Source organism: Heloderma suspectum, chromosome 11, assembly GCF_057233095.1.
Source record: "Heloderma suspectum isolate Gila_16-S chromosome 11, 16-S_ref, whole genome shotgun sequence".
Classification (NCBI taxonomy): Eukaryota; Metazoa; Chordata; class Lepidosauria; order Squamata; family Helodermatidae; genus Heloderma; species Heloderma suspectum.
Window position 1 is genome coordinate 31,035,601 of NC_139468.1, and position 24,419 is coordinate 31,060,019.

At 45.8% G+C, this 24,419-nt stretch overlaps 1 protein-coding gene across 1 annotated transcript in view; it reads right to left on the reverse strand.

Moving 5' to 3' along the window:
- The window catches only part of AGBL1 (AGBL carboxypeptidase 1), a 732,367-nt gene that overhangs the window by 698,456 nt on the left and 9,492 nt on the right, over positions 1-24,419 (reverse strand). The window contains 1 exon segment of the mRNA XM_084816379.1: positions 20,425-20,518. Within this exon segment, the coding sequence (XP_084672505.1) occupies positions 20,425-20,518 (94 nt within the window).

A 24,419-nucleotide genomic window follows, 5' to 3' on the forward strand; every position in this document is an offset into this window, starting at 1 on the left:
TTATTTTCCTTGGCTCTCCCATCCCCTTTTCCTCTTGTATACTGCCTGTTAGACTGCCGACCTGGAGGCAGAGACTTTTTTTTTGGAGGGGGGGTTATCTTTGTATAGCATGTAGGAAATTTTAGGTGTTGGATACATGAATTGTCATCATCATCTCCATGGATCTACAGTGGCCACTGCTGCAGAAATCCAAAGGGTACAGTGCAGCATTCAGGCCCAGTATGGTCTTGGAGCAGACAGACAACATCTTGAAAATTAATACCATCTCTTTAACCTTCAGCCTCAGAGACTGCTGTGTGAGATTTCAGTCACCCTGATGATTCACAGCCTGATCAACTGATGACTCAGCCTTTAAAGGGGAGGGGGGTATTGGAAAGTGGATTTCCTTCTCTTCTTCAGAATCCAAACTCTCACTCACTCACTCACTCTCTCCTTCTTAAATGTGCTGCTACTGAATTGTGTTCACTGTGTAATACAAGGCTCCACCTATAGATGGCACCAGAGTTTCGGTCAGCATTTGTTGTTGTTGTTCAGTCGTTCAGTCGTGTCCGACTCTTCGTGACCCCATGGACCATAGCACGCCAGGCCTTCCTGTCCTGCGCTCTCTCCCAGAGCGTGCTCAAGTCCATATTCATTGCATCCGTGATGCTATCTAGCCATCTCATCCCCTGCCGTCCCCTTCTCCTTTTGCCTTCAGTCTTTCCCAGCATCAGGGTCTTTTCCAGGGAGTTTTCTCTTCACATTAGGTGGCCAAAATATTGGAGCTTCAGCTTCATTATCTGTCCTTCCAATGAGCAGTCAGGGTTGATTTCCTTTAGGATGGACTGATTTGACCTCCTTGCAGTCCAGGGGACTCGTAAGAGTCTTCTCCAGCACCACAGTTCAAAAGCTCAGTTCAATTCTTCGGCGCTCAGCCTTCCTTATAGTCCAGCTCTCACAGCCATACATTACTACTGGGAAAACCATAGCTTTGATTAGACGGACCTTTGTCAGCAAGGTGATGTCTCTGCTTCTTACTATGCTGTCTTATCACCTGCCATCTGGAGCAATGCTCCTTTTACCACACTTTCGCCCCACCTCATTGGCTCTTCATCTCTTTTCAAAAAGTCATCAGAAATCAGCTATTTCCCTCCCGTAACTTTGTCTTTTAATTTTCCAATTTCTCTCCGCTTCTGCTATTCTGCTCTTCCAGTGCCAATAACATATAATTCGGCAGTGTAACTATATTTACTCCGAGAAGCGTTTCTGACATAGCATTGCTATGAAATCAGGCTTTATTGCTTATTACAACTTGGGCAGGTTGTTCTAGGAAGGAAATGATATAGACCGTAAAAGCAGATATGCGGGAAAGAAGTGTATAAATGAAGGTGCCTCTTCTTCAGACCTCATTTGTTCGGTTAAAACGGCCCATTCCACAGAACTCAAATGCAGTGTTTTATTTACTTATCACACTGATGTAACCTCCCTAAGTGTTATGTCATCCAAAATACAAAGTGAAGTTAATAACTACCTGGCATAGTTTTGTGTGTGTGTGTTTTTTCTCCTTTAGCATCAGTACACTACTGCCATCTTCTGTGTTAACACCACGCTAAGCACTGCACAAAACTCAGATAAAAAATAGAAATTGCCCAGTCTACAATACCATTTCATGCACCCAGCCAAGCAGAGGTCTAGAGCCAGTGTGGTGTAATGGTTAGATTGTTGGACTGGGACTCTGGAGATCCGGGTTCTAGTCCCCACTCGGCCATGAAGCTCAGTGGGTGACTTTGGGCCAGTCACTGACACTTAGCCTAACCTACCTCACAGGGTTGTTGTGAGGATAAAAATGGAGAGGAGGAGGACCATGTCAGTTGCCTTCAGTTCCTTGCAAGAGGAAAAAATGTGAGATATAAATGTAATGAATAAATAAATAAAGACGGGATGGACGAATCTGTCAATTTTGGTTTTGCTGAGTTTCCCAGTTTCTCGATGATACGTTCATTTCAGCCTGTTTCCACATCAGTTCATGAGTTCAGCATTAAAACATCCACATGAGCATTCATACACATTTTTATGCACATTCCTCCTAAGATATCCTTTTTTGTACAGTCATTTCCTAGTGAGGGCACTTTTTGCAAATGATTTTCCCCTAATAGTTCTAAATAGGGTAGTCTGATGTCAGTAATGGACCGGATGAGGGCAAACAAATTGAAGCTTAATCCAGACAAGATGGAGGTGCTCCTAGCTGGTCAAAAAGTAGATCAGGAAATAGGGATTCAACCTGTGCTGGATAGGGTTACACTCCCCTTGAAGACTCAGGTTTGCAGTTTGGGTGTACTTCTGGACTCGGCCTTGAACGTGGATGCCCAGGACGCGGCGGTGGCCAGGAGTGCTTTTGCACAGCTGAGGATAATGCTCCAACTGTGCCTGTTCCTAGAGATGTCTGATCTGGCTGCGGTCACACATGCTTTAATTATATCCCATTTGGACTACTGTAACGTGCCGTGTTGGCTTATATAGGGCCGCGGTGGCTTAGTGGTTAAGACGCTGAACTGCAGACTGGAAGGTCGGCAGGTCAGCAGTTCGAGACCCGAGTGCTGCGTGACGGAGTGAGCTCCCGTCTTCAGTCCCAGCTCCTGCCAACCTAGCAGTTCGAAAGCAAGAAATTGCAAGTAGATAAATAGGTACCGCCTCGGCGGGAAAGGTAACAGCATTCCGTGCACCTCAGTGTTCAGTCATGCCGGCCACATGACCACGGAAGCATCTTCGGACAGCGCTGGCTCTTCGGCTTAGAAACGGGGATGAGCACCGCACCCTAGAGTCGGACACGACTGGTTGGGGACACCTTTACCTTTTTTTACTTTTAACGTGCTCTACGTGGGGCTGCCTTTGAAAACTGTTCAGAAACTTCAGCTGGTCAAGAATGCTGAAGCCAGACTGTTGACTGGGGACCATGTTGTTACAGCAGCTTCACTATCTACCAGTCTGTTCTGGGCAGAATTCAAAGCACTGGTTGTGACCTATACAACCCTATACAACTTCAGACTAGGCTAGCGGAAAGACTACCTTCTCCCATATAAGCCTGCCCGGGTCTTAAAGATCTTCAGGAGAGGCCCTTCTTCCAAAACTGCCATCTTTAGAGGAGCATTTGGTGGTAGAGATGGCTCAGGTGCCTGATCCAGCCCAGGAACCTAGCGGACCTGCTCCTGCCCGAGCCCAGCCCACCAAGCTCCTGACCCTGTTCACCCCCTGCCCGCGCTCGGCAAATGGTCTGCACTCACCCTGGAAGCCTTGTCAAGCTTTGCGGTCACCATTTTCTGAGAACTAAAATGGCGGTCGCAAAAATGCAAAAATTTGCACGCATGCGAAAATGCGCATTTTGCATATGTGCAAAATACATTTTTTTACAAAAATGCACATTTTCGTACACACACTGTGTGCCTTTGCAAAATGCACATTTCACACATGAGGATATGCGCATTCGCAAAAATTCACATTTCGCGCATACAAAAACATGCACATTTTTGCGATCGCCTTTTTATTTTTTATAGAAATGGCAACTGAAGAGCTCGCCGGGGCTGCTGGGGTTACTGCAGGCTGCTCGCCGAGAGTGGGAGGGGCTCAAGCGCAATCCAGGGACTGGCAAAATGGAGGCAGGGGCTGGGCAGGAGTTGGGAGAACCCGGATGGGGATGAGTTGTCACATCCCTATTTGGTGGCAATGAGAAAGAGGGTCTTCTCAGTGGCCTCTCCCTGGCTGTGGAGGTCCCTCCCAAGGGAGGGTAAGTTTGATCCCTGTCTGCTGTCCTTCTGCTGGCAGGCAAAGAGCACTTTATTCAAGTGGTCTGTGTAAGTGGGCCTGTTGAGCTGGGTGCTGTCTTTACTCTGTTGTTGTTGGGTTTCATTGTTTTTAATTGTGTTCTAATCTATTTGCTTATTGTTTTCATCCAGTTTTATTAGTGAATGTAAGCTGCCTTGGGTGCCATTTTTGGTAGAAAGGCAAAGTACAAATCAAATAAATAACTAAACAATAAAAGGTGGTTTTGGTCTACTTTCCTCTTCATTAACACATCTTTGTGTCCACTCTTCCATGATCGCGTGCTTTTTCCTTTCTTTTGTCCTTTTTCTTTTCTTGAGCTGTGAACTGCACTGTAAAATTCTGAAAAGTGCAGATTTCAGAGTGCAAGTGCATTCCAGTTGAGGCATAGGTTTGGGAGATGTGAATTGGGTGTTGTTGTTGTTGTTCAGTCGTTCAGTCGTGTCCGACTCTTCGTGACCCCATGGACCACAGCACGCCAGGCCTTCCTGTCCTGCGCTCTCTCCCGGAGTGTGCTCAAGTCCATATTCATTTCATCGGTGATGCTATCTAGGTGATGCTATCGGTGATGCTATCTATCTAGACGGCTCATCCTCTGCCGTCCCCTTCTCCTTTTGCCTTCAGTCTTTCCCAGCATCAGGGTCTTTTCCAGAGAGTTTTCTCTTCGCATTAGGCGGCCAAAATATTTGACCTTCGGCTTCAGTATCTGTCCTTCCAATGAGCACTCAGGGTTGATTTCCTTTAGGACTGACTGATTTGACCTCCTTGCAGTCCAGGGGACTCGTAAGAGTCTTCTCCAGCACCACAGTTCGAAAGCATCAATTCTTCGGCGCTCAGCCTTCCTTATAGTCCAGCTCTCACAGCCATACATTACTACTGGGAGAACCATAGCTTTGATTAGATGGAGCTCTGTCGGCAAGGTGATGTCTCTGCTTCTTACTATGCTGTCTAGGTTTGCCATAGCTTTCCTCCCAAGGAGCAAGCGTCTTTTAATTTCATGGCTACAGTCACCGTCTATGGTGAGCTTGGAGCCCAAGAAAGTAAAATCTGTCACTGCTTCCATTTCTTCCCCTTCTATATGCCAGGAAGTGATGGGGCCAGATGCTATGATCTTCGTTTTTTTAATGTTGAGTTTCAACCCAGCTTTTGCACTCTCCACTTTCACCCTCAACAAGAGGATCTTTAGAACCTCTTTGCTTTCTGCCATTAGGGTAGTATCGTCTGCATATCGGAGGTTGTTGATAATTCTCCCGGCAATCTTAATTCTGACCTGTGATTCATCCAACCCGGCGTTTCTCATGATGTACTCTGCATATAAGTTAAATAAGCAGGGTGACAATATGCAGCCTTGTCATACTCCTTTCCCAATTTTGAACCAATCGGTTGTTCCATGTCTGGTTCTTACTGTTGCTTCTTGACCCTCGTACAGGTTTCTCAGGAGACAGGTAAGGTGGTCTGGTACTCCCATCACTTTCAGAATTTGCCACAGTTTGTTGTGATCCACACAATCAAAGGCTTTAGCGTAGTCAATGAAGCAGAAATAGACATTTTTCTGGAATTCTCTTGCTTTCTCCATGATCCAGCGAACATTGGCAATTTGATCTCTAGTTCCTCTGCATCTTCGAAACCCAGCTTGTACTTCCGGTAGTTCTTGGTTCTCATACTGCTGAAGCCTAGGTTGTAGGATTTTGAGCATCACCTCGCTGGCATGTGAAATGAGCACAATTGTGTAGTAGTTTGAACACTCTTTGGCATTTCCCTTCTTTGGAATTGGAATGTAAACTGACCTTTTCCAGTCTTGCAGCCATTGTTGAGTGTTCCAAATTTGTTGGCATATTGAATGCAGCACTTTAACAGCATCATCTTTTAGGATTTTAAATAGCTCAGCTGGAATACTGTCATCTCCGCTAGCTTTGTTGTTACTAATGCTTCCTAAGGCCCACTTGACTTCACTCTCTAGGATGTCCGGCTCAAGTTCAGTGACCGTACTCTCCTGGCTATCAGGGACATTAAGATCTTTCCTGTATAGTTCTTCTGTGTATTCTTTCCACCTCTTCTTAATTTCATCTGCTTCTGTTAGGTCCCTGCCTTCTTTGTCCTTTATCATGCCCGTCTTTGCACAAAACGTTCCCTTGAGATCTCCAAATTTTTTGAAGAGATCTCTAGTCTTTCCCATTCTGTTGTTTTCCTTGATTTCTTTGCATTGTTCATTTAAGAAGGTCTTCTTGTCTCTCCTTGCAATTCTCTGGAACTCTGCATTCAGTTGGATATATCTTCCCCTTTCTTCCTTGCTTTTCACTTCCCTTCTTTCTTCAGCTACTTGTAAAGCCTCATCAGACAGCCACTTGGCTTTCTTGCACTTCTTTTTCTTTGGGATGGATTGAGTTGCTGCCTCCTGAAAATGTTACAGACCTGTGTCCATAGTTCCTCAGGCACTCTGTCTATCAGGTCTAATCCCTTAAATCTATTCCTCACCTCCACTGTATATTCATAAGGGATATGATTTAGGTCATACCTGAATGGTTTAGTGGTTTTCCCTACGCTCTTCAATTTAAGCCGAAATTTTGCAACAAGAAGCTCATGATCTGAGCCACAGTCAGCTCCAGGTCTTGTTTTTACTGACTGTATAGAGCTTCTCCATCTTTGACTGCAAAGGACATAATCAATCTGATTTCAATATTAAGCATCTGGTGATGTCCATGTATAGAGTCGCCTCTTGTGCTGTTGGAAAAGAGTGTTTGCTATGATCAGCGTGTTCTCTTGGCAATACTCTATTATCCTTTGTCCTGCTTCATTTTGTACACCAAGGCCATGCTTGCCTGTTATCCCAGTGATTTCTTGACTTCCTAATTTAGCATTCCAATCCCCTATGATGAAGAGGACATCTTTTGTTGGTGTTAGTTCTAGAAGGTGTTGTAGGTCTTCATAGAACTGATCAACCTCAGCTTCTTGGGCATCAGTGGTTGGGGCATAGACTTGAATTACTGTGATGTTGAATGGTTTGCCTTGGATTCGTACTGAGATCATTCTATCGTTTTTAAGATTGTACCCCAGTACTGCTTTTCCCACCCTTTTGTTGACTATGAGTGCTACTCCATTTCTTCTAAGGGATCCTTGCCCACAGTAGTAGATATGATGGTCACCTGAATTAAATTCGCCCATGCCTGTCCATTTTAGTTCACTGATTCCCAAGATGTCGATGTTCAATCTTGCCATCTCTTGTTTGACCACCTCCAGCTTACCTTGATTCATTGATCTGACATTCCAGGTTCCTAAACAATATTGTTCTTTACAGCATTGGATTTTCTTTTCACCACCAGACACATCCACAGCTGAGTGTCCTTTCGGCTTTGGCCCAGCCGCTTCACTCTTTCTGGCACTACTTGGAAATTCCCTCTGCTCTTCCCCAGTAGTTTATTGGACACCTTCCGACCTGAGGGGCTCATCTTCCGGCGTCATCTCTTTTAGCCTTGTGATAGGTTCCATGGGGTTTTCTTGGCAAGAATACTGGAGTGGGTTGCCATTTCCTTCTCCAGTGGATCACATTTTGTCAGAACTCTCCACCATGACCTGTCCGTCTTGTGTGGCCCTGCATGGCATAGCTTATGGCTTCACTGAGTTACGCAAGCCCCTTCACCACAACAAGGCAGTGATCCATGAAGGGGTGAATTGGGTATGTTCATATAAAAATTCAGACCAAACAAATTTCTCCTCCATCCCTATCTAGTATGCATGCAAAGCATCATGCAATGCCAGTGCTACACACATATGATAAAAACACCTGTGCCCAATTCATGGGGAGACACACTCTTTCCTTCTCCACAACGTCTTCCCCTTTTTTTTCCTTTTTTTAAAGCAGGATGATCTGTTCTAAATGCCACATGAAGATTTGGAAAGAAGGCCTGCAGATTCATCGGTGACTTAGCCAAAAGTACATATTTTTAAAGCTGTCCTCTGGGTTTTCAACAGGATCAAGAACCATACAGTAACTTCCAAATAAGTGGGCATTAACTAACAGCAAATTCCTGACCACGCTCCAGCAGAATTGAATGTTCCCATCCAAGTAAACACCCAAGCAGCTCAGAGCAATTAATGAGAAATCAGCAACTAACAAGGGGAATTGGGGGCGATTTACCTCCCACTTCACCTCCTAAACTGTTGCCAGATAAACATATGTATAAAGCTGTCCACAGACAGTTCCTCAAAATGGACTGATTCTGACAGCTGCCCATTGTGCATTGCCAAGGAACTAATCAGCATGTCGGTGTGCTGAGGTCATTTCTCTCATGCTCAGAATATTGGCTGGCAGGAACCAAAGTAAGAAGGGAGCACACTTGGGTTTCCAACTCCTGTTCAAACAGAACACTGTTGAACAATTGGCAGGCGGGGCCTTGTTCAGACACGGCCAGGAGGGGTCAACCCACAGCAGCTGGGGTAGATAGTGCTGCTCTTACTTCCCATCTGAAGGTCTCCTGTCTTCTTAAATGTCTCCCTTTCTTTGCGGGGAGTTGGAGGAATCTGAACATTGCTAATTCCTACACAAAAATGGCCAAATCTGCACTCTCTAACTAATGTATGGATCAAAACATAGCCATCCACCAAATTTTGCACTTCTCTTAATCTTCTGATGCAGTTCTCAGCAGTTTCAACATATCCAATTACACATTTAAATACATGTTTTACGTGGGGGAGATAGATAGGTGATTAGATAGATAGATAGATAGATAGATAGATAGATAGATAGATAATCTTAGAATCAGAGAATAGTAGGGCTGGAAGGGGCCTACAAGACCATCGAGTCCAACCCCCTGCTCAGTGCAGGAATCCAAGTCAGAGCAACCCCGACAGATGGCTGTCCAGCCTTGTCTTGAATGCCTCCAGCGTGGGAGAGCCCACCACCTCCCTGGGTAATTGGTTCCATTGTTGTATTGCTCTAACAGTCAGGAAGTTTTTCCTAATGTTCAGACGGAATCTGGCTTCCTGTCACTTGAGCCCATTATTCAGTGTCCTGCATTCTGGCATGATCGAGAAGAGATCCTGGCCTTCCTCTCTGTGACAACCTGAAGAGTGCTATCATGTCTCCCCTCAGTCTTCTCTTCTCAAGGCTAAACATGCCCAGTTCTTTCCGTCTCTCTTCATAGGGCTTTGTCTCCAGTCCCCTGATCATCTTTGTTGCCCTCCTCTGAACCCTCTCCAGCTTGTCTGCATCCTTCTTAAAGTGTGGTGCCCAGAACTGGGCAGAATCCAATGGGGCACTTACACCTCTCCATCGATTACGTCCTGCCAATTCTGTTGCATAAGCAGCCCCCACCACTTGCATAGGGATGCTGGAGAAATCTTCAACAGATTTAAATGAGGTCAGATTCTTACAAAAGGCATAGCAGAAAGGCTCTGCCTGTTGGTGTTAGTACCAGCAGGGAGAGCAGGAAGGTTGTCCACTGCTTGCAGATTTCATCTAAAATTTGGGGTAGTTTAGTCCCCTTTTGCCTCTGGCTCCAACCCATTTTGCCTTTGGCCCTGCCCATCATGAGAATGCAGTGCCCAAGAGCTTCTCTGAAATGGAATTCAACCTTGGGCTGAAAGAGTTTAAACACTCCTACGTTAGAAGACACGTCCTGCTGAGGTGCTTCCTGAAATTATTCAGGAAGTGTCTCAGTTCTAATGGGATTAGAAAAAAAAGGGATTCTTTGTTCCCTTTCCTCCCCACCACATCTTCCTCCCCACCCCACCTGTTCTCAATCAACCTTTCAGCATAGATGGGCAGGACACTCTGAGCTTAGGTCTGCCCCTTCTAAGGGCGGAAGTAAATGTTCCTTTAGTCACGCATAGCTGAGTCATGCGTGATTCTCTCTCCTGCTCTTCTGCGACCACACACAGACCCAATTCAGATCAGGACCAGGGCACTTTAGGAGAGTAGGGTTTAAACTTCCTCCTTCCCTGGTTTCATCCCAAAATTCCATACACCCCATAGGAAGGGGTTGGTTTAAAAAAAAGAAAAAAGTCTCAATTGATTCCATTTTTTTTAATCCCCCCCACCCACCCATAAGTGGGTGGAATTTTAGGACCAAAACAGAGGGAGGAAGCTCATATCCTCCTTTCCTGAACCACCATGTTCCCAATCCGAATCAGAGCCATGCACACTTGCTGGAGAGTAGGGGACACCGCTCAGCTATGCATGATTAAAAGAACGTTTAGTTTGACCCTGCCTTACAGTGCAATCCTATACAAGTTTAAACAGAAAAAAAGTCCTACAACTGGGAGTTGTAGGACTTCTTTTCTGTCTGAACGTGCATAGGATTGCACCCTTAGTTGCTTTGATTCACAGAGGAACAAGAACTGCTGAAACTCCAATAAAAAAAAATGAGGATAAGGAGAGGTGATGGTAACTTATTCCTCTCACAAATTACTGTGCAACCTCAATACTGAGTATCATGTAAGTCTGTAGGTGAAACATCCTTCACTACACACAGTCTAAATATCAGAAAACCTTCTAACAAGACTGACACTTCTTTGAAAGATTGCCATCGGTGGGTTTGTTCACTAACAACTGTGAATCACGGGGCGCGTGAGATGGCAGAAAAGGCCACACATCTCTGATCGAAGGTGGGAAAGTATGGAAGTCACATTTGTGACAGAGAATAATGAGGCACTTGGCGCCTCTCCCCAAAGAGGTCAACCGGGCCATGGGTGAACCTTCATCTAAATAATCCAGGAGCTGACGCTGAGTAAAATAAATAGCCCCATGTATCTTGTTACTACATGCTAGCTGGCTTAGTAAATAGCTCTCATCCCAGTGATCGACAGAACTGACTCTCGGAGTGACCTTGGCTAAACCAGGCAAAGGCAGGCCACCTCCATGGGATGGGATATAGGCAGCTTGGAGGAAGGTTGTGCTGGCCATTCTACATTCTTGGCAGCTTGCCAAATAGACAGGGTCATATCAGCCCTTCCAAGAAGAGGTTCCTTGTTCCCTCCTTGCAGCAGGAGAGGAAATGTTATGATGGTCTGTAGCTGCAGACTATGACCTTTGAAAAGGGAAGACAAGAAGAGGTCTTGCAGTGATAATTGTTCCATACAAGAGAACCAGGTTGGCTGGCCAGGTGTCCTATTTTACTGAGGATAGTCCTCTGTTTGAAGGGCTGCAAGACAACTGGTCGCCTGGCCATAGCCTTCTGCACTATGGTGACATTTATTGTATTTCTATTTACATTTAAGGGTTATGTCCCATGATAGTCCTACTTAAAGTAGACCCATTGAAATGAATGATACTTAGGTTAGTCATGACTAACTTAACTACCACTCATTTCAGTGGGTCTACTCTAACTAGGACTATAATGGGATACAACACAAAATAATTATTTCTAAATTTGTGGAAACTCCTGGTATTCATTTCACAGCACAGCTACTAACAAGGGCAGAAGATGAAACATTTAGCTTAAAATACAGTTTTTTAAATACTCTGTTGTTCATCTCTCTATCTTTCTTATACATTTTACCGTAAGACTGACTGCATCCATAGTGGATCCAAAGCCTCCTTGTTGCTTTGTGCCGCTTACACCAACCTCTAGAATCATAGAATAGTAGAGTTGGAAGGGGCCTACAAGGCCATTGAGTCCAACCCCCTGCTCAGTGCAGGAATCCCAAGTCAGAGCATCCTAACAGATGGCTGTCCAGCCTCATCTTGAATGCCTCCAGTGTGGGAGAGCCCACTACATCCCTAGGGAATTGGTTCCATTGTCGTATTGCTCTAACAGTCAGGAAGTTTTTCCTGATGTTCAGCCGGAATCTGGCTTCCTGTCACTTGAGGCCATTCTTCTGTGCCCTGCACTCTGGGATGATCGAGAAGAGATCCTGGCCTTCCTCTCTGCGACCACCTTCCAAGTACTTGAACAGCGCTTTCATATCTCCCCTCACTCTTCTCAAGGCTAAACAGGCCCAGTTCTTTCAGTCTCTCTTCATAGGGCTTTGTTTCCAGTCCCCTGATCATCTTTGTTGCCCTCCTCTGAACCCTCTCCAATTTGTCTGCATCCTTCTTAAAATGTGGTGCCCAGAACTGGATGCAGTACTCCAGATGAGGCCTAACCAGTGCTGAGTAGAGGGGATCTAGTACTTCCGGGATTTGGAAGCTATGCTTCTATTAATGCAGCCCCAAAGAGCATTGGCCTTTTTTGCAGCCACATCACATTGTTGGTTCATATTCAGCTTGTGATAGACAACAATTCCAAGATCCTTCTCGCTTGTAGTGTGGTTGAGCCAAGTATCCCCCATCTTGTAACTGTGCATTTGGTTTCTTTTTCCTGGGTGCAGAACTTGGCATTTATCCCTATTAAATTTCATTCTGTTGTTTTCTGCACAGTGATCCAGCCTATCAAGATCACTTTGAATTTTGTTTCTGTCTTCCAGAGTGTTAGCTATCCCGCCCAATGTTGTGTCATCTGGAAATTTGATCAGCATTCCCTGCACCTCCTCATCCATATCATTAATAAAAATGTGGAAGAGCACTGGGCCCAAGACTGAGTCTTGCGGTACCCCACTTGTTACCTCTCCCCAGTTTGAGAAGCTCCCATTGATAAGCACTCTTTGAGTCTGGTTCTGTAGCTAACTGTGGATCTACCTAATAGTTGTTTCATCTAGCCCACTTTGAGCTAGTTTGCTTATCAGGAGATCATGGGGCACTTTGTCGAATGCTTTGCTGAAGTCGAGGTATATCATGTCCACAGCATTCCCACAGTCCATAAGGGAGGTTACCTGATCAAAAACTGAGATCAGATTAGTCTGGCAGGATTTGTTCTTGACAAATCCATGTTGGCTTCGAGTAATCACTGCATGGGATAGGACTGAGTAATCACTGCAAGTCCCCCATTACTACTACATCATGCTTCCTTGAATCATTAGCAATTTGCTTTTCAAAAGTGTCATCCGCGTCTTCTCCTTGATTGGGTGGCCAGTAGTAGACTCCGACCACCATATTCCTTTTATTCTTTGCTCCATTAATTTTAACCCAGATGCTCTCGAGGGGGCTACCAAGCTCATCCTCCTGTATTACTGTCCTAGGTCCAATCATGGCTCCACACCCAAGGCAGTCCATTGATACCTCCTCACTTCGGTATAAATCAGAGGTAGAGAACCTCAGGCCTGCAAGCCAAATCCAGCCTGCCTCAGGTCCTAATATTGCCCTCAAGGGTAGGGATGTCGCAGAACTCTGAGATAGAAGTGGAATCCAGTGGACCTCCCCCTCCCCCCCCCACTTGGCCTCCTGGACCCCAGTCCACAGACTGCCACCACTTACCGGACCCTGTCCGGCTCCCAGTTCACTACACTATGTTGCATGTGGCCACTCAGCGAGCAGCACTCAGCCATCCAACCCCTCAGTAAGCTGCCATTTTGCAAAAAATGGCAGCTTAGGCTTCTCTGTAAATGTAATGTTATGTAAATGGCTGCCGTAAATGGACCATTACAGGCTGGGAGTTGTAGGCCTGTTTTCTGTCTAAACATGCATAGGACTGTGCCCTGAGTTACTGCCAGTGAGAGCTTTAAACCACAATATGCTGGTACATTTGGTATTTTAGGCTCCACCTCTTTTGCCCTTGGCCCTGCCCCCTTGCCTTTTGGGCCACCCACCACTGGAGTATTGTTGACACTGACTGGCAGCAGCTCTCCAGGGTTTCAGGCAGGCTTCTTTTCCAACCCCTCTATTTAGAGATGCTGGGGATTGAACTTGGAACCTTCTACATGCAATGTATGTGGTCTACCACTGAGCTTTGGTCCCTCACCAAAGCTGCTGTGGGGAAGAAGGTTGGTAGTTTGCTCAGGGGAACAGCCCTGGCGGAGGAGCTATTTAATGCTGTCCCCTGAGCCATTACTCCAGTCTAAATCCCCACCCCACAGGGAAAAAAATATGGGTACCTCTATTTTTCCCCAGAAGGGGATGTGGTGAACTAATCACAGATTTCATGCATTATGTATGTTTGGTCCAGAGTTTCTGATAAACCATCTCTGTGGGAGAAGGCGTAATGAAAGCTTCTTGTGCTGCAAATGGAAAAAGAGAGCAAGGGGCTTGTGGAAAATGGCTAGGCACTCAGAGATAAGAGGCTACCAGGTTTAGTCCTTAGCTAGGCTGACCATACATACCATTTTAAATGGGACAGTACCGTTTTTTTTCATATTTCCCGACCGTCCCGTCAATTTAATATAAATGTCAATTTTGTCCCGTTTTAATTTTTTGTAAGAAACTGAACGTGTTTATCATAAGGCTCTATGCTAATCAACGCGTGCAGTAAAGCGACTAGTGTGACGGAAGAGGAAGTTCCGTTTACTTTATCCAGTCAGGGCCAGGCTTCTCGAGCTAGCGCGATCAGACGCCGCCCCCTGGCTTGTCTGCAGTGGCGGGGAATTCAAGAGGCGGTCGCTAAGCCCCATTCAGCGTGTGGGAGCCAGGAGGTTTAGTCTTACTGTTATTTCTACCATCATTCCGCCCATAGAGATTCTTTCTGCCCTACATTCAGTTTGATTCGGACTTTTCAGACTCATATTTCGGTTCAACAGGCTGTTAGCTATTTTTTTATTACAGCAGAACTCTCCGGTGGGACATTAGCATATACCGGCTTGTGATAGCAGTCGGGGTGTTCATTCCTTTTTTTTTTTCTTTTTGGTGTATGTTTATGATTTTTTGCAGTCTGGCCACTGCAGTCCTGCATTAGAGTGTTCAGTGTGGTATGCCATACAGACTTGTTTACTGCTCATGTGATATTTTATAAGTATTTTATATATGTATATTATGAGTGTTTTTCATACTTTTTCATGAATACGGAATATTACATAACCCCATCCCATTTTTGTCATCCCAATATCCCGTTTTTGTCTCAAGGAAATATGATCAGCCTAGTCCTTAGCAGCCATGGCTTCATCAGATATCACTCACTGCCGCAGCTTCTTTTCTCTGCTAGCTTTGAAGCAATAAAACAAAACCAACACAATTCAGTTATACTCAACCACACATGTACAAAAGGAGATATAGGGTTAGATCCAAAACTTAATCATACTTAGAGCAGACCCACCAAAATAGATGGGACTTAAATGAGTCATGACTAAGTTAGGATCCAACCCAAACTTTTCAATGGAGACATGCAATATGTCTGGAATGTGTCCATTTACTCTCAAGTCAGCCCCTTAGATTTCAACAAAACTTACTCCCAAGTAAATGGCCACCCAATCAAGGTACTTGTGTGTTAAGCTATCCCACACAGGTGACTATGAGCATTCCTGAAATAAGGGCTGCTATGTTTTGTATTAAATGAGGCTCTCATCCAGAATGGATTTTCTAGCAGCATTGAACCTGCTTTTTGGAAGGACCCAAAGCAGCCAGTCACACTCTGTAATCTCCCAGCTGTGCTGGTGCATGCCCGATTCCCATTATATAACTGCACCTCTGGAGCCATAAAGTGGCTCTACAGCTAAACACTATTCTAATCACAGGCAGCAATGCAGCAGGAAGGATGGAGGGAACATAAGCGGGATTTTCTTACTCAATGAAGTGTAGAAGGGACCCATCAGTCACGTCTTCAGTAGCTGCACTGTCTGCGGCAATTCTCCTTGGGAGCCAATCAATCCTCAGCCCCACTGCCTTGTAGAAAGCCCCTACCCCATGGCCCGAACTCTTTAAAGACATGGCACATAAATCAAAGAGGAATTTCCTTAGGCCGCTTCAGATGTCTAGGACACACATGGGTATCATTCATTGGACTAGTCCTTGCCAAGCTTTGAATTCTAAATGCGTACATCCCAGGTCCTGTTCACTGACACACACATGCCCAGATATTTAAAGAAAGCAAGTTGTTTGACTGGATGGTCCTCCAGCTTCCAATTAAAAAGGGGTAGACTGCGGCCAAAAAAACCCTTAATTTTTGTTTGGGAATTATTGATGGCTAACATTTTATTAGGCAAGTAATAACTATGGAGTTCCCCCCCCCAAAGGCCAAGATGAGCTACTAAAATCATGTTGTTGACTTACTGCAATTTCTCATCTCCGAGCGCTTCTTACTTATTTAGATTTCTTTTCCAGCATATGCTACAGACTTAGAGGATATTACAGTAATGGATGTGAGAATCTGCCAAGCTCAAATTTGCTCATGAGAGCAACCATGACACACTCTCAAAATGTGTCCACCGACCCAAAAAGGTTGGGGACCCTTGATAGAAACCTACATGTAAGCAAAATTTGAAAGAAATATTAAATACACTGACTGCAGCATATGTTGGCTCAGCGCTGGAAAATTTCTACAAGAGCTTGTTCACTGGAAGAATGGTTTCCTAAAGTTTGGGAGGTGGTTATTAAGATTAAGCCAGTACATTATATAAAATGGAGATAAAGCAAATTTATAAAACTCTGGCAAGCCTCTTCTAGACTTTCGGAACAATGAGGGAAAAGAGAAGATGGATGTGGAAATGATGTGTTCATTAATGTAAGTTATAATGTGAAAAATGGTCTTATGACCGGAGATAAGTAATAGGAATATCCTGAATTCTGACAAAGGTAATACATGAGTTGAAAGCAGACATTATTACATTAATGGGTAGTATTAAAATATTTCATTATGGTGAATGCTTAGCAAGGGATTTGAACTCGGCTCTCCCTGCTCCAATAAGCCCAGTGCTATAGCCATCAAGCTACACTGGATCTCATGTAACACAGTGTGTCCTCAAGCTGTCCTTATTCTCTTGGAACACCAAAAGGATGCAGCTACTTCCCAAAAATTAATGGAGTCTTGCTGAAGAGACAGCTGCAGGAAGCTGCACATCTGTTGGGCCCATTTAGCATTTTTAGCACATGAACAGTTTGTTGGCCACATTAGCAGATGGAGAGAAGGAAGCAACAAAGAACTATGAAGGCTTGTAAACAAGACACAATGCTGAACAGGTTGCATTCTGTTTGTTTGTTTGTTTTCTCGCCCATGAAAACTCTTGTTGCTATTTCAACAGGTCGGGCAAGCAACAAAATGTAATAGTGTATGCTCCCTCCATCAAGGAGTGTTCCTGTTCAGGGTTCCTGCCAGCCATTTCTTCGAAGCAGGGCATTCTACTCTTTGTCCTCCATTTGCACCCACCAGTTATGTTTTGGCTACTTTTCATGCTCGGTTCTTATTGGGCTGTTTCAAGGGGAGGGGGAGTGACCATTAGAGTTCTTTTTTATTTTTTAATGTTATTCTGCAAAAATCAGGGTTCCCCCAAGTATGCTGATATTTCACTCTTTGGTTTTCAATGGCCCCATTTTGGCTACAAATCTGTTGGCACTCACCACCTAAGTTCACTATTAGAAGGAGTGATATAGCGCCAGCCATAGGAATATATACAGAGGAATATACCCCCCACAAGCCCCTATCACAAGGAGCTTCCAGTCTACAATTAGTTAAGGAAGGAGAGAAGATTTACCAAAGACAACATATGCAGACTGGAGTAAATTACCCCTTGCCAAATCATAACCGTATTACTCTGCCTCTTTGTTGTATGGGGAAAATGGAGGTTTAGGGCAAGGGTGCAGAACTGAAATAGGGGTTGCCATCCTAGGAGCCCTAGCAGTTGAAGGTGATTATACGTTTACCAAATAAATCAATAAATGCCTCAAATCATAACCTGCCTCACAAGGTTGTTGTAAGGACAGAAAAGGCAGGAACCATGGATGCCACTTTGAGCTCCTTGGAGGAATGACAGAATACAAAGAAATCAGAAGTTGTTTGGTTCTGATCTCACTCTGCCCACCTGCTTGATTTGGGTTATTAGCATGGTTTACTGGTTGCTGGAATGTTGTTGTAGTAGTAATGTTTCTATGCAGTGGTGTGCTATTTAATCTCATCTGTGGTCTTATCTTCTTTCTTATTGTTCTGATGCTTTTATGAATTGCTGTTAATCCATCCTGGATGCCATTTATGATAGGAAGTTGGCAACCTGGTACCCTCCAGATGTTTTGGATAACTCGTATAGTCCCTGATCATTGGCCATGCTGGCTGAGGCTAATGGGACACGTAATCCAAAACATTTGGAGAGCACCAGGTTGCCTACCCCAGCAATAGGGTAAGACCAATCAAATTGTTGCAAAGTTGTGAGCAAGCATATTACTACTATTACTACCACTACTATTATTACACAGCAGCCCAAACTTCTCATAGCATCTGGCCACTTTAAGCCCCACCTTTGCCGCTGCCAGCCATATCCTGAGCTTTGATACCTTTGTGCACGTCTCTCCTCTTGCTCCCTGCCTCGCTTGCTCCCTGCCAGTGGGAGCGGGAGAAGCAGGCACCGCTTGAGAGTCCGAACACACGTGCGCCTTCTCATTTATAAGGCGTGCACGCCTTGTAAATCTTGCTCTGAGAACCGACTAGGGACAGGACCGGAGCAGACAGCTGCACGGCTAATTTTAGCCTTATGCTAGAAATCCAGGGCGGCTTTCAGGCTTGGAAGGGTGGGGAGGCACTGAGTGCACTTAAAAATGAACACAGCACCTATTTGACCCTTGAGGCTTTATTGGAAGATTCCAATAAAGCAAAGCAGCTTCCTATATTATGAATCTAGTGTCTGCTGCCTGGAAAAGTCAGGCAACGTCTTCCAAGCCAGGGACGGCTAACTGATAGCCTGTGTGCTGGATTGACACATCACTTCCAATGTAATTTTATGTCTCCCAGGGTGATATTGCCACCATCCAGCACTCTCAGACATGTACCGGGGCCCCAGGGCCCAGTTTTGGATCCCTGATGCCCACCTTGAGACCCCCTTTCTTATCTGTGGAAAAGCCCAGACAGCTTATCAACTTTTTCTCCATCTTTATTTGAAGTGTTTGGCTGCTTGTCAGCAGAAGCAGCAACATGGCCCTCATCCTGGCAGCCTCTCAGCCACCATTTTGGTTTGCCCACAATGCACTGGGAATGCCCAGTGCATTGTGGGCAAACCAAAATGTGCCTGGAAGGCCACTGAGATGGGGGGTCCATGTTTGCTGGTCGTGTTTAAAAAAGGGGGCAGAATGAAAACTGGTACATGCCATGGAGAAGTCTTAGAGCAGCCAGGGAGGGAAGGAAGGAAGATCAACAGGTAGGAAAGAAAGGGCAGTGAGAAGAGGCCCACTCGCAGGCACTGTGCTAGTCCTGGAGTGGGCCCTGTATGGTAGCCCCAAATAATTTCAATCTACATATAGTAAAATGTTGTTCATATTTTCATAAGGAAGAGCAAAATGTTTTCAAGATTCTATACTTTAATGTTATATCACTCTGGTTTTGTATGTGTGGCACATGCAATATATTGTATGGAATTTAATTAGTTAGTTATTCAAAACATGGAAACCCCCATCTTTCCATCTTTATAACCTCCAAAGAAAGGGGAGAAATTCATTCCTAATTTTGTACCTTTGAACTACTATGCAAACTGAAACTCAGTTATCCTTCAAGACGTGCATTTATCTGAATTTTGCAATGGAGCACTCCAATCAAAAAGTATGTACAAAAATGTGCATATTAGGGAACATGACATTTAAAATGCCTCATCCTCCAGGAATTTGTCCAACCCCCTTCTAAAGCCATCCAAATTGGTGGCCATCACTACATCCTGTGGTAGCGAGTTCCATAGTCCAACTATGTGCTGCGTGAAGAAGTCCTTCCTTTTATCTGTCCTGAACCTCCCACCAATCAGCTTCATGGGATGACCTCACTGGATTCTAGTATTATGAAGGAGGGAGAAAAATGTCTCCCTATTCACTTTCACCACACCATGCATAACTTTGTATACCTCTATCATGTCTCCTCTTACTGGCCTTTTTTCTAAGCTAATCAGTCCCAGCTGTTGTAATCTTCCATCATGTATTAGGAGAAACATGCACCAAGATGTGTATGATTTTTTAGGAAAACATAAAAACAAATAATTCTCAAAGGTTGTGATGAGCTGAACTTAAGACCGAAAACATTCCCGAATTTCCAGACAAAATGAACTTGATTAGAAAAATAAGAAACTGAGAGAATTGAAAAGGGCCAGATTCGTCCATCCCAGCAAGGCTAGGGGCTGGGAAGGGAGAGAAAGAAGACAACTATGGATGGGGAAGGGGAAAAATAGTGAGGAAAGGGGTAGGGAGAGGGAACCAGTGAGACTAGAGGCTAGGAGTGAAGAGAGAGAGCGCGCAAGGGGACAAGATCTGTGTGGACAGAAGAAGATTGGGTGGACCAGCAAGCAACTCCTTCCATTCCCCCCCTCCACTTACCAGCCTCTAGCCTCACTATTTCTCTCCTTCACCACCACCTCTTGACTAGCCATGCCCCCACAGCAGCCATTATGTGACTAGCCACATCCTCCATGGGAGCTGTTGTGTGCTGGTTCCCACAGCCATTTCTCACATTTCCAAATGTGTCCACAGGACCAAGATTGTTGGGGACCCCTAGCGTAGACAATACTGAGCTAGATGGACCAGTGGTCAGTAAATTCCTATCGCTTTTATACATATACAGGCTGATGCCTTGACTTAATTTGGATTGAGGCCTGAATGTAAAGGACACCTTCACTCCTCTTCGCTCCAGGCCTAGACAAGTCACTTTGCTCTCTAGCCATCTTCGCCATTCCCACAAGTCCAGAGAAGGTGCCCTTTGAGCACCAGCCTACCTTGTTGTTCTGGTGTGTTTCTTGGTGTACGGTGTGATTACTTTGAAAAGCAGCTCCATCGCTCCATTAATACCCAACATGGTTCCCACTGTAACTGTATGAATGAATGAAAGAGGCAGTTAGGCTCAGATCAGCAGAGGTAGGGAGAGACGATCACATTTGGGGGATGATAACACAAGTGGGTCTCCGGGATTGTTAGCAAACTTGTTGACTCTTTCAGAAATCTTCTCTTACATGGCAGAGGAAATCTGTACAGGAATAAGAGGCATCACACTGTGTGAAAATATTTACCCATCTGGCTCACTAACCTGTCTCTTAGGTCATTGGTTTTCCAGCTGAGTCTTGGGAAACAGGCCCAGCGCCAGCAGGTGGGACCCTGGGGAAGTTGCCAGGGCCCTAGTGCTAGGACCAGTTAAGGGTCCATCACTCTTTATCAGAACTTCCTTTCCAACAAAAGTGGAGGGGAGACATTTGGGGCCATTCGGGAGGGGGGAGGAAGTCTCTTGACTTTCATGTAGATGGGTGTGTTCTTAGTACACTTAATACAAAGTTGTTGTTGGAGGACAAAGCCGTGTGGGCCATGGATCTTGCCCCACACCCCTTGAAATAGCCTGCTACCTTCAGGTGTGGTGGAGGACGCTGCCTCATCACCAGCACTGAAATCAAATTCAACTGCCAGTCCATTTGGCTTCTGGCCTTCTGTCCCTGGAATGGTGCAGGGGCGCCACTAGAGATGTCGGGGAAATGTGCAAGGGAACCAAATGAGTCTGGGTTTTCATGAGTCTGGCCCATGGATTTCTCAGCGGACTGGCTTTCCCCCTGTCGGGTGGATTCCACAGACTTGTGGACCGGTTTTCTAACTTCCCTGATTTTGCACAAATTTCGTCATAGAAAAATGTGCAAAATAAAAAAGCCCAACCAAAAATGTGCATATCCCCCATAGGCTAAAGCTTGAAAATGCGCACTTGGGAGGGGGGATTTGCATTTTCACAAAGGCGAATTTGTGCAAATTTGGGAACCAAAAAAATTCGATTCCAGCAATGGGCCGGTGACAGAATGAAAGGCATCTGACAATCCGCAAAACACAGACAGAACGGATTTTACATAATCCCTACATCCCTAGGCACCATCTTGTCCCTTGCCTCTGGCAGCAAAATGTCTTCAACTGACGCCACAGTGTGGTCACCAGCCCTTAAATCTGGCCCTGCGATTCAGGATTCTAGCACCTGCATCTGGTTCATGCAGAGACAAGGCGAGACAGAGCACAAGGAGTGAGGGAAGACTCTGTCTGTGCATGGAGGTGAGAATAAATACAGCACCCTGTAATCTAAATCAAGATACATTTCAACTGCCATCTCTGTTACATTCACCCTTTCAAATAACGCTTATCGCAGAGAGAAGGGCTGGGACTTGGAGGGTTGGCTGCCTGCCCAGGAAGACCCATCACATGAAACCAGTTGAGTTCCTGCTCATACGCATAGGAAACCTACAGGGCCAACAGCCAGTAGCATTAAATATTCAGGGGGGAGATTTAAAATGCTAAGCATGCCAAGCAGAGCCAAATGCTTGTGGCCCAGTTAGAATTCTCCAGAGGGGAAGCAGCTACTAGGTTAGAGGCAGTCAAGAGGAAAGTGACAGCAGCTGGTGAGGATGGGACACCTCAGGAGTTCGCATCCATGCCCCTGCAGAAGAGGACCATGTGAAGAGCAGTGATCAGGGCCAGCCCGCCACACAGCAGCTGGAAGCAACCTGCTTCAGGTGGACCCATGGGGAGGGTGGATGGGTGAAGACAGGAACAGACATCTGAATGGTGCATCTTACCAGCTCCAAGTTTCTGAGGGCTCTTGGGCAAGTTACCCTCAATGTGCCTCCTCCCTCAGTGAGTCTGCTATCTCACTGCCATTGTCAATTGCTACTGCTCACCTCCTCGCTCCCACTTGCTTGATAGGCAGAGAGCCAGGGAGCAAGTTGGCAGTGGCTTCTACTGCTCCTCCTTCTCACCACCACTGTTGTCTGGGCCAGTGAAGGGACAGGTGAACAAGCAGGTTGCAGTGGTGGAGAGAGGAGTAATCCAGAGAGTTGTTGTCAGTGGGCCCCTGTAGGAGTCCGGGCCCTTAGCAGGTGCCCAACTGTGCCTACCCTTGACACTGGTTCTGAAGGTGCAACAAGGTTTTATCAAAGCATTGGAAGGTGTGTGCCCTTTAGATTCCACTTCAGACAGCAAAATGCTGTGTGGTGACCTTGTCAGGGATGAGGATTATCACATTTTTGTTAAACCCTTGGCAAAGGTCTATGGTTGAGAGTATCCCAGGCTTTGTATTGCTACTACATGCTTACCCACCCAGTGTCCTGTTTCTGGTGGTCCTGAGAAAGCAGCAGCAAGAATGCACAAGTGCCTATGCAAAAGGCAAGGTCTGAAGACAGTCCAAGGTCCAAACATAGGGAGTTCCAGAAAAGAGCAAGGTTTGCGTGAGAAACACAAGTCTGGGAAGTGGTGCACAGATATTGTTTCAACACCCCGTACCTAGAACTGAGGCTTTTAAACCTGAACCTTCAGACTCCCACCCAGAGCACAGCTGCATACCATCAGTTTTACCTGAGGAATGGTCTACGCATGAGTAAGGTCTCACCGACAAGTATCCCTTTGGTCACGAGGAGTCCTTATTCCTCAGGTGGGCACTTTTGCATCTGGCAGCCAGCCAAGCCCAAACCTTTAGGTGCCTGCACTCCTTGGATTACAAAGCCAAGCCTGAGATGAGGCTAACTTCATCTTGAGGGTCAATGGCCTTCTCCCCCAAGGGCCCAGGATCCCCCTGTTCTGCCACAAGTTTCCCTGGCACAGGCAGCTTCTCCTTGATGTTCGGCTGGGCGGGCTTCAGGTCCTCCCCCAATGAAGAGTCCTCCAGTGGGGGCCATGATACCCAGGGCCACCCTGTCTGGTCCTCAAAATGTTGCCAATGGGCCAGGCCCAAGATGGCTCAGAAAGGGAGAGGTGCTGATTTAAGTGGCCCAGCTTCAAGCTCAGTGTTGGAGGAGGATGAGCCAGCGGAGCCTGGGCTGAGGAACTGGACCCCGTTCCTGATAGTAGACCTGAGCCTAGTGGCCAGGGGCCTGCAGACACCTTCCTCCCACCCCAGTTTGTCTGAACAATGAAATGCCTTCTGCTCCATCACACCTGCGCAATGGCTTAGGGATCACGCTAGGTGGGAAGCCACAAAAAGTCGGCGAAGCCCTTGCCTTCAGACCAAGGAGGCTGGCCCTTTATTTATTTATTTGTTATTTGTTATTTATTTTATTTATTATTGCATTTATATCCCGCCTTTATTCCTCTTGCAAGGAACCCAAGGCGGCTTACACAATCCTCCTCCATTTTATCCTCACAACAACAACCCTGTGAGGTGGGTTGGGCTGAGAGTCTGTGACTGGCCCAAAGTCACCCAGTGAGCTTCCACGGCCAAGTGGGGACTAGAACCTGGATCTCCTGGCTCCCAGTCCGTCACTCTCGCCACTACACTACACTCTTCAGGAGGTGGGGAGGGGGGAGTTTGAGAAGGGCAGACTGGATGGAGAGACTCACAAGGCTTTGGTTCACCTCCAGCCTTTGCTGGACCAAGTGCTCACTTAGGGCTTTCCACTGTGCCATCACCACTGGTCTGCCTTGCTTCATGGGCATCTACTGCGGATGGATCACTGACACTTTGAGGCAGATTTCCCCAGCTCTCCCCGTGTTTTTGACTACAATTCCCAGCATTCTGGGCAATTGGCCATGCTGGCTGGGGATGATGAGAGTCCAAGTCTAAAGCATACAGAGGGGGCCAAGTTAGGGAAGGCTGCTTTAAGGAATCCAACAATCCCTGTAAGCCCAAGATTTTTGCCAGAATCAACTCAGTAAGGAGGGAGGGGTGACAATTTCGTTTCAGTTCAGTTTTGATGAGAATTTAGCAAACGCTGCAAAGTTCTCCATACTGGGGACAGAAAGAACTTCAGGTTTTAAA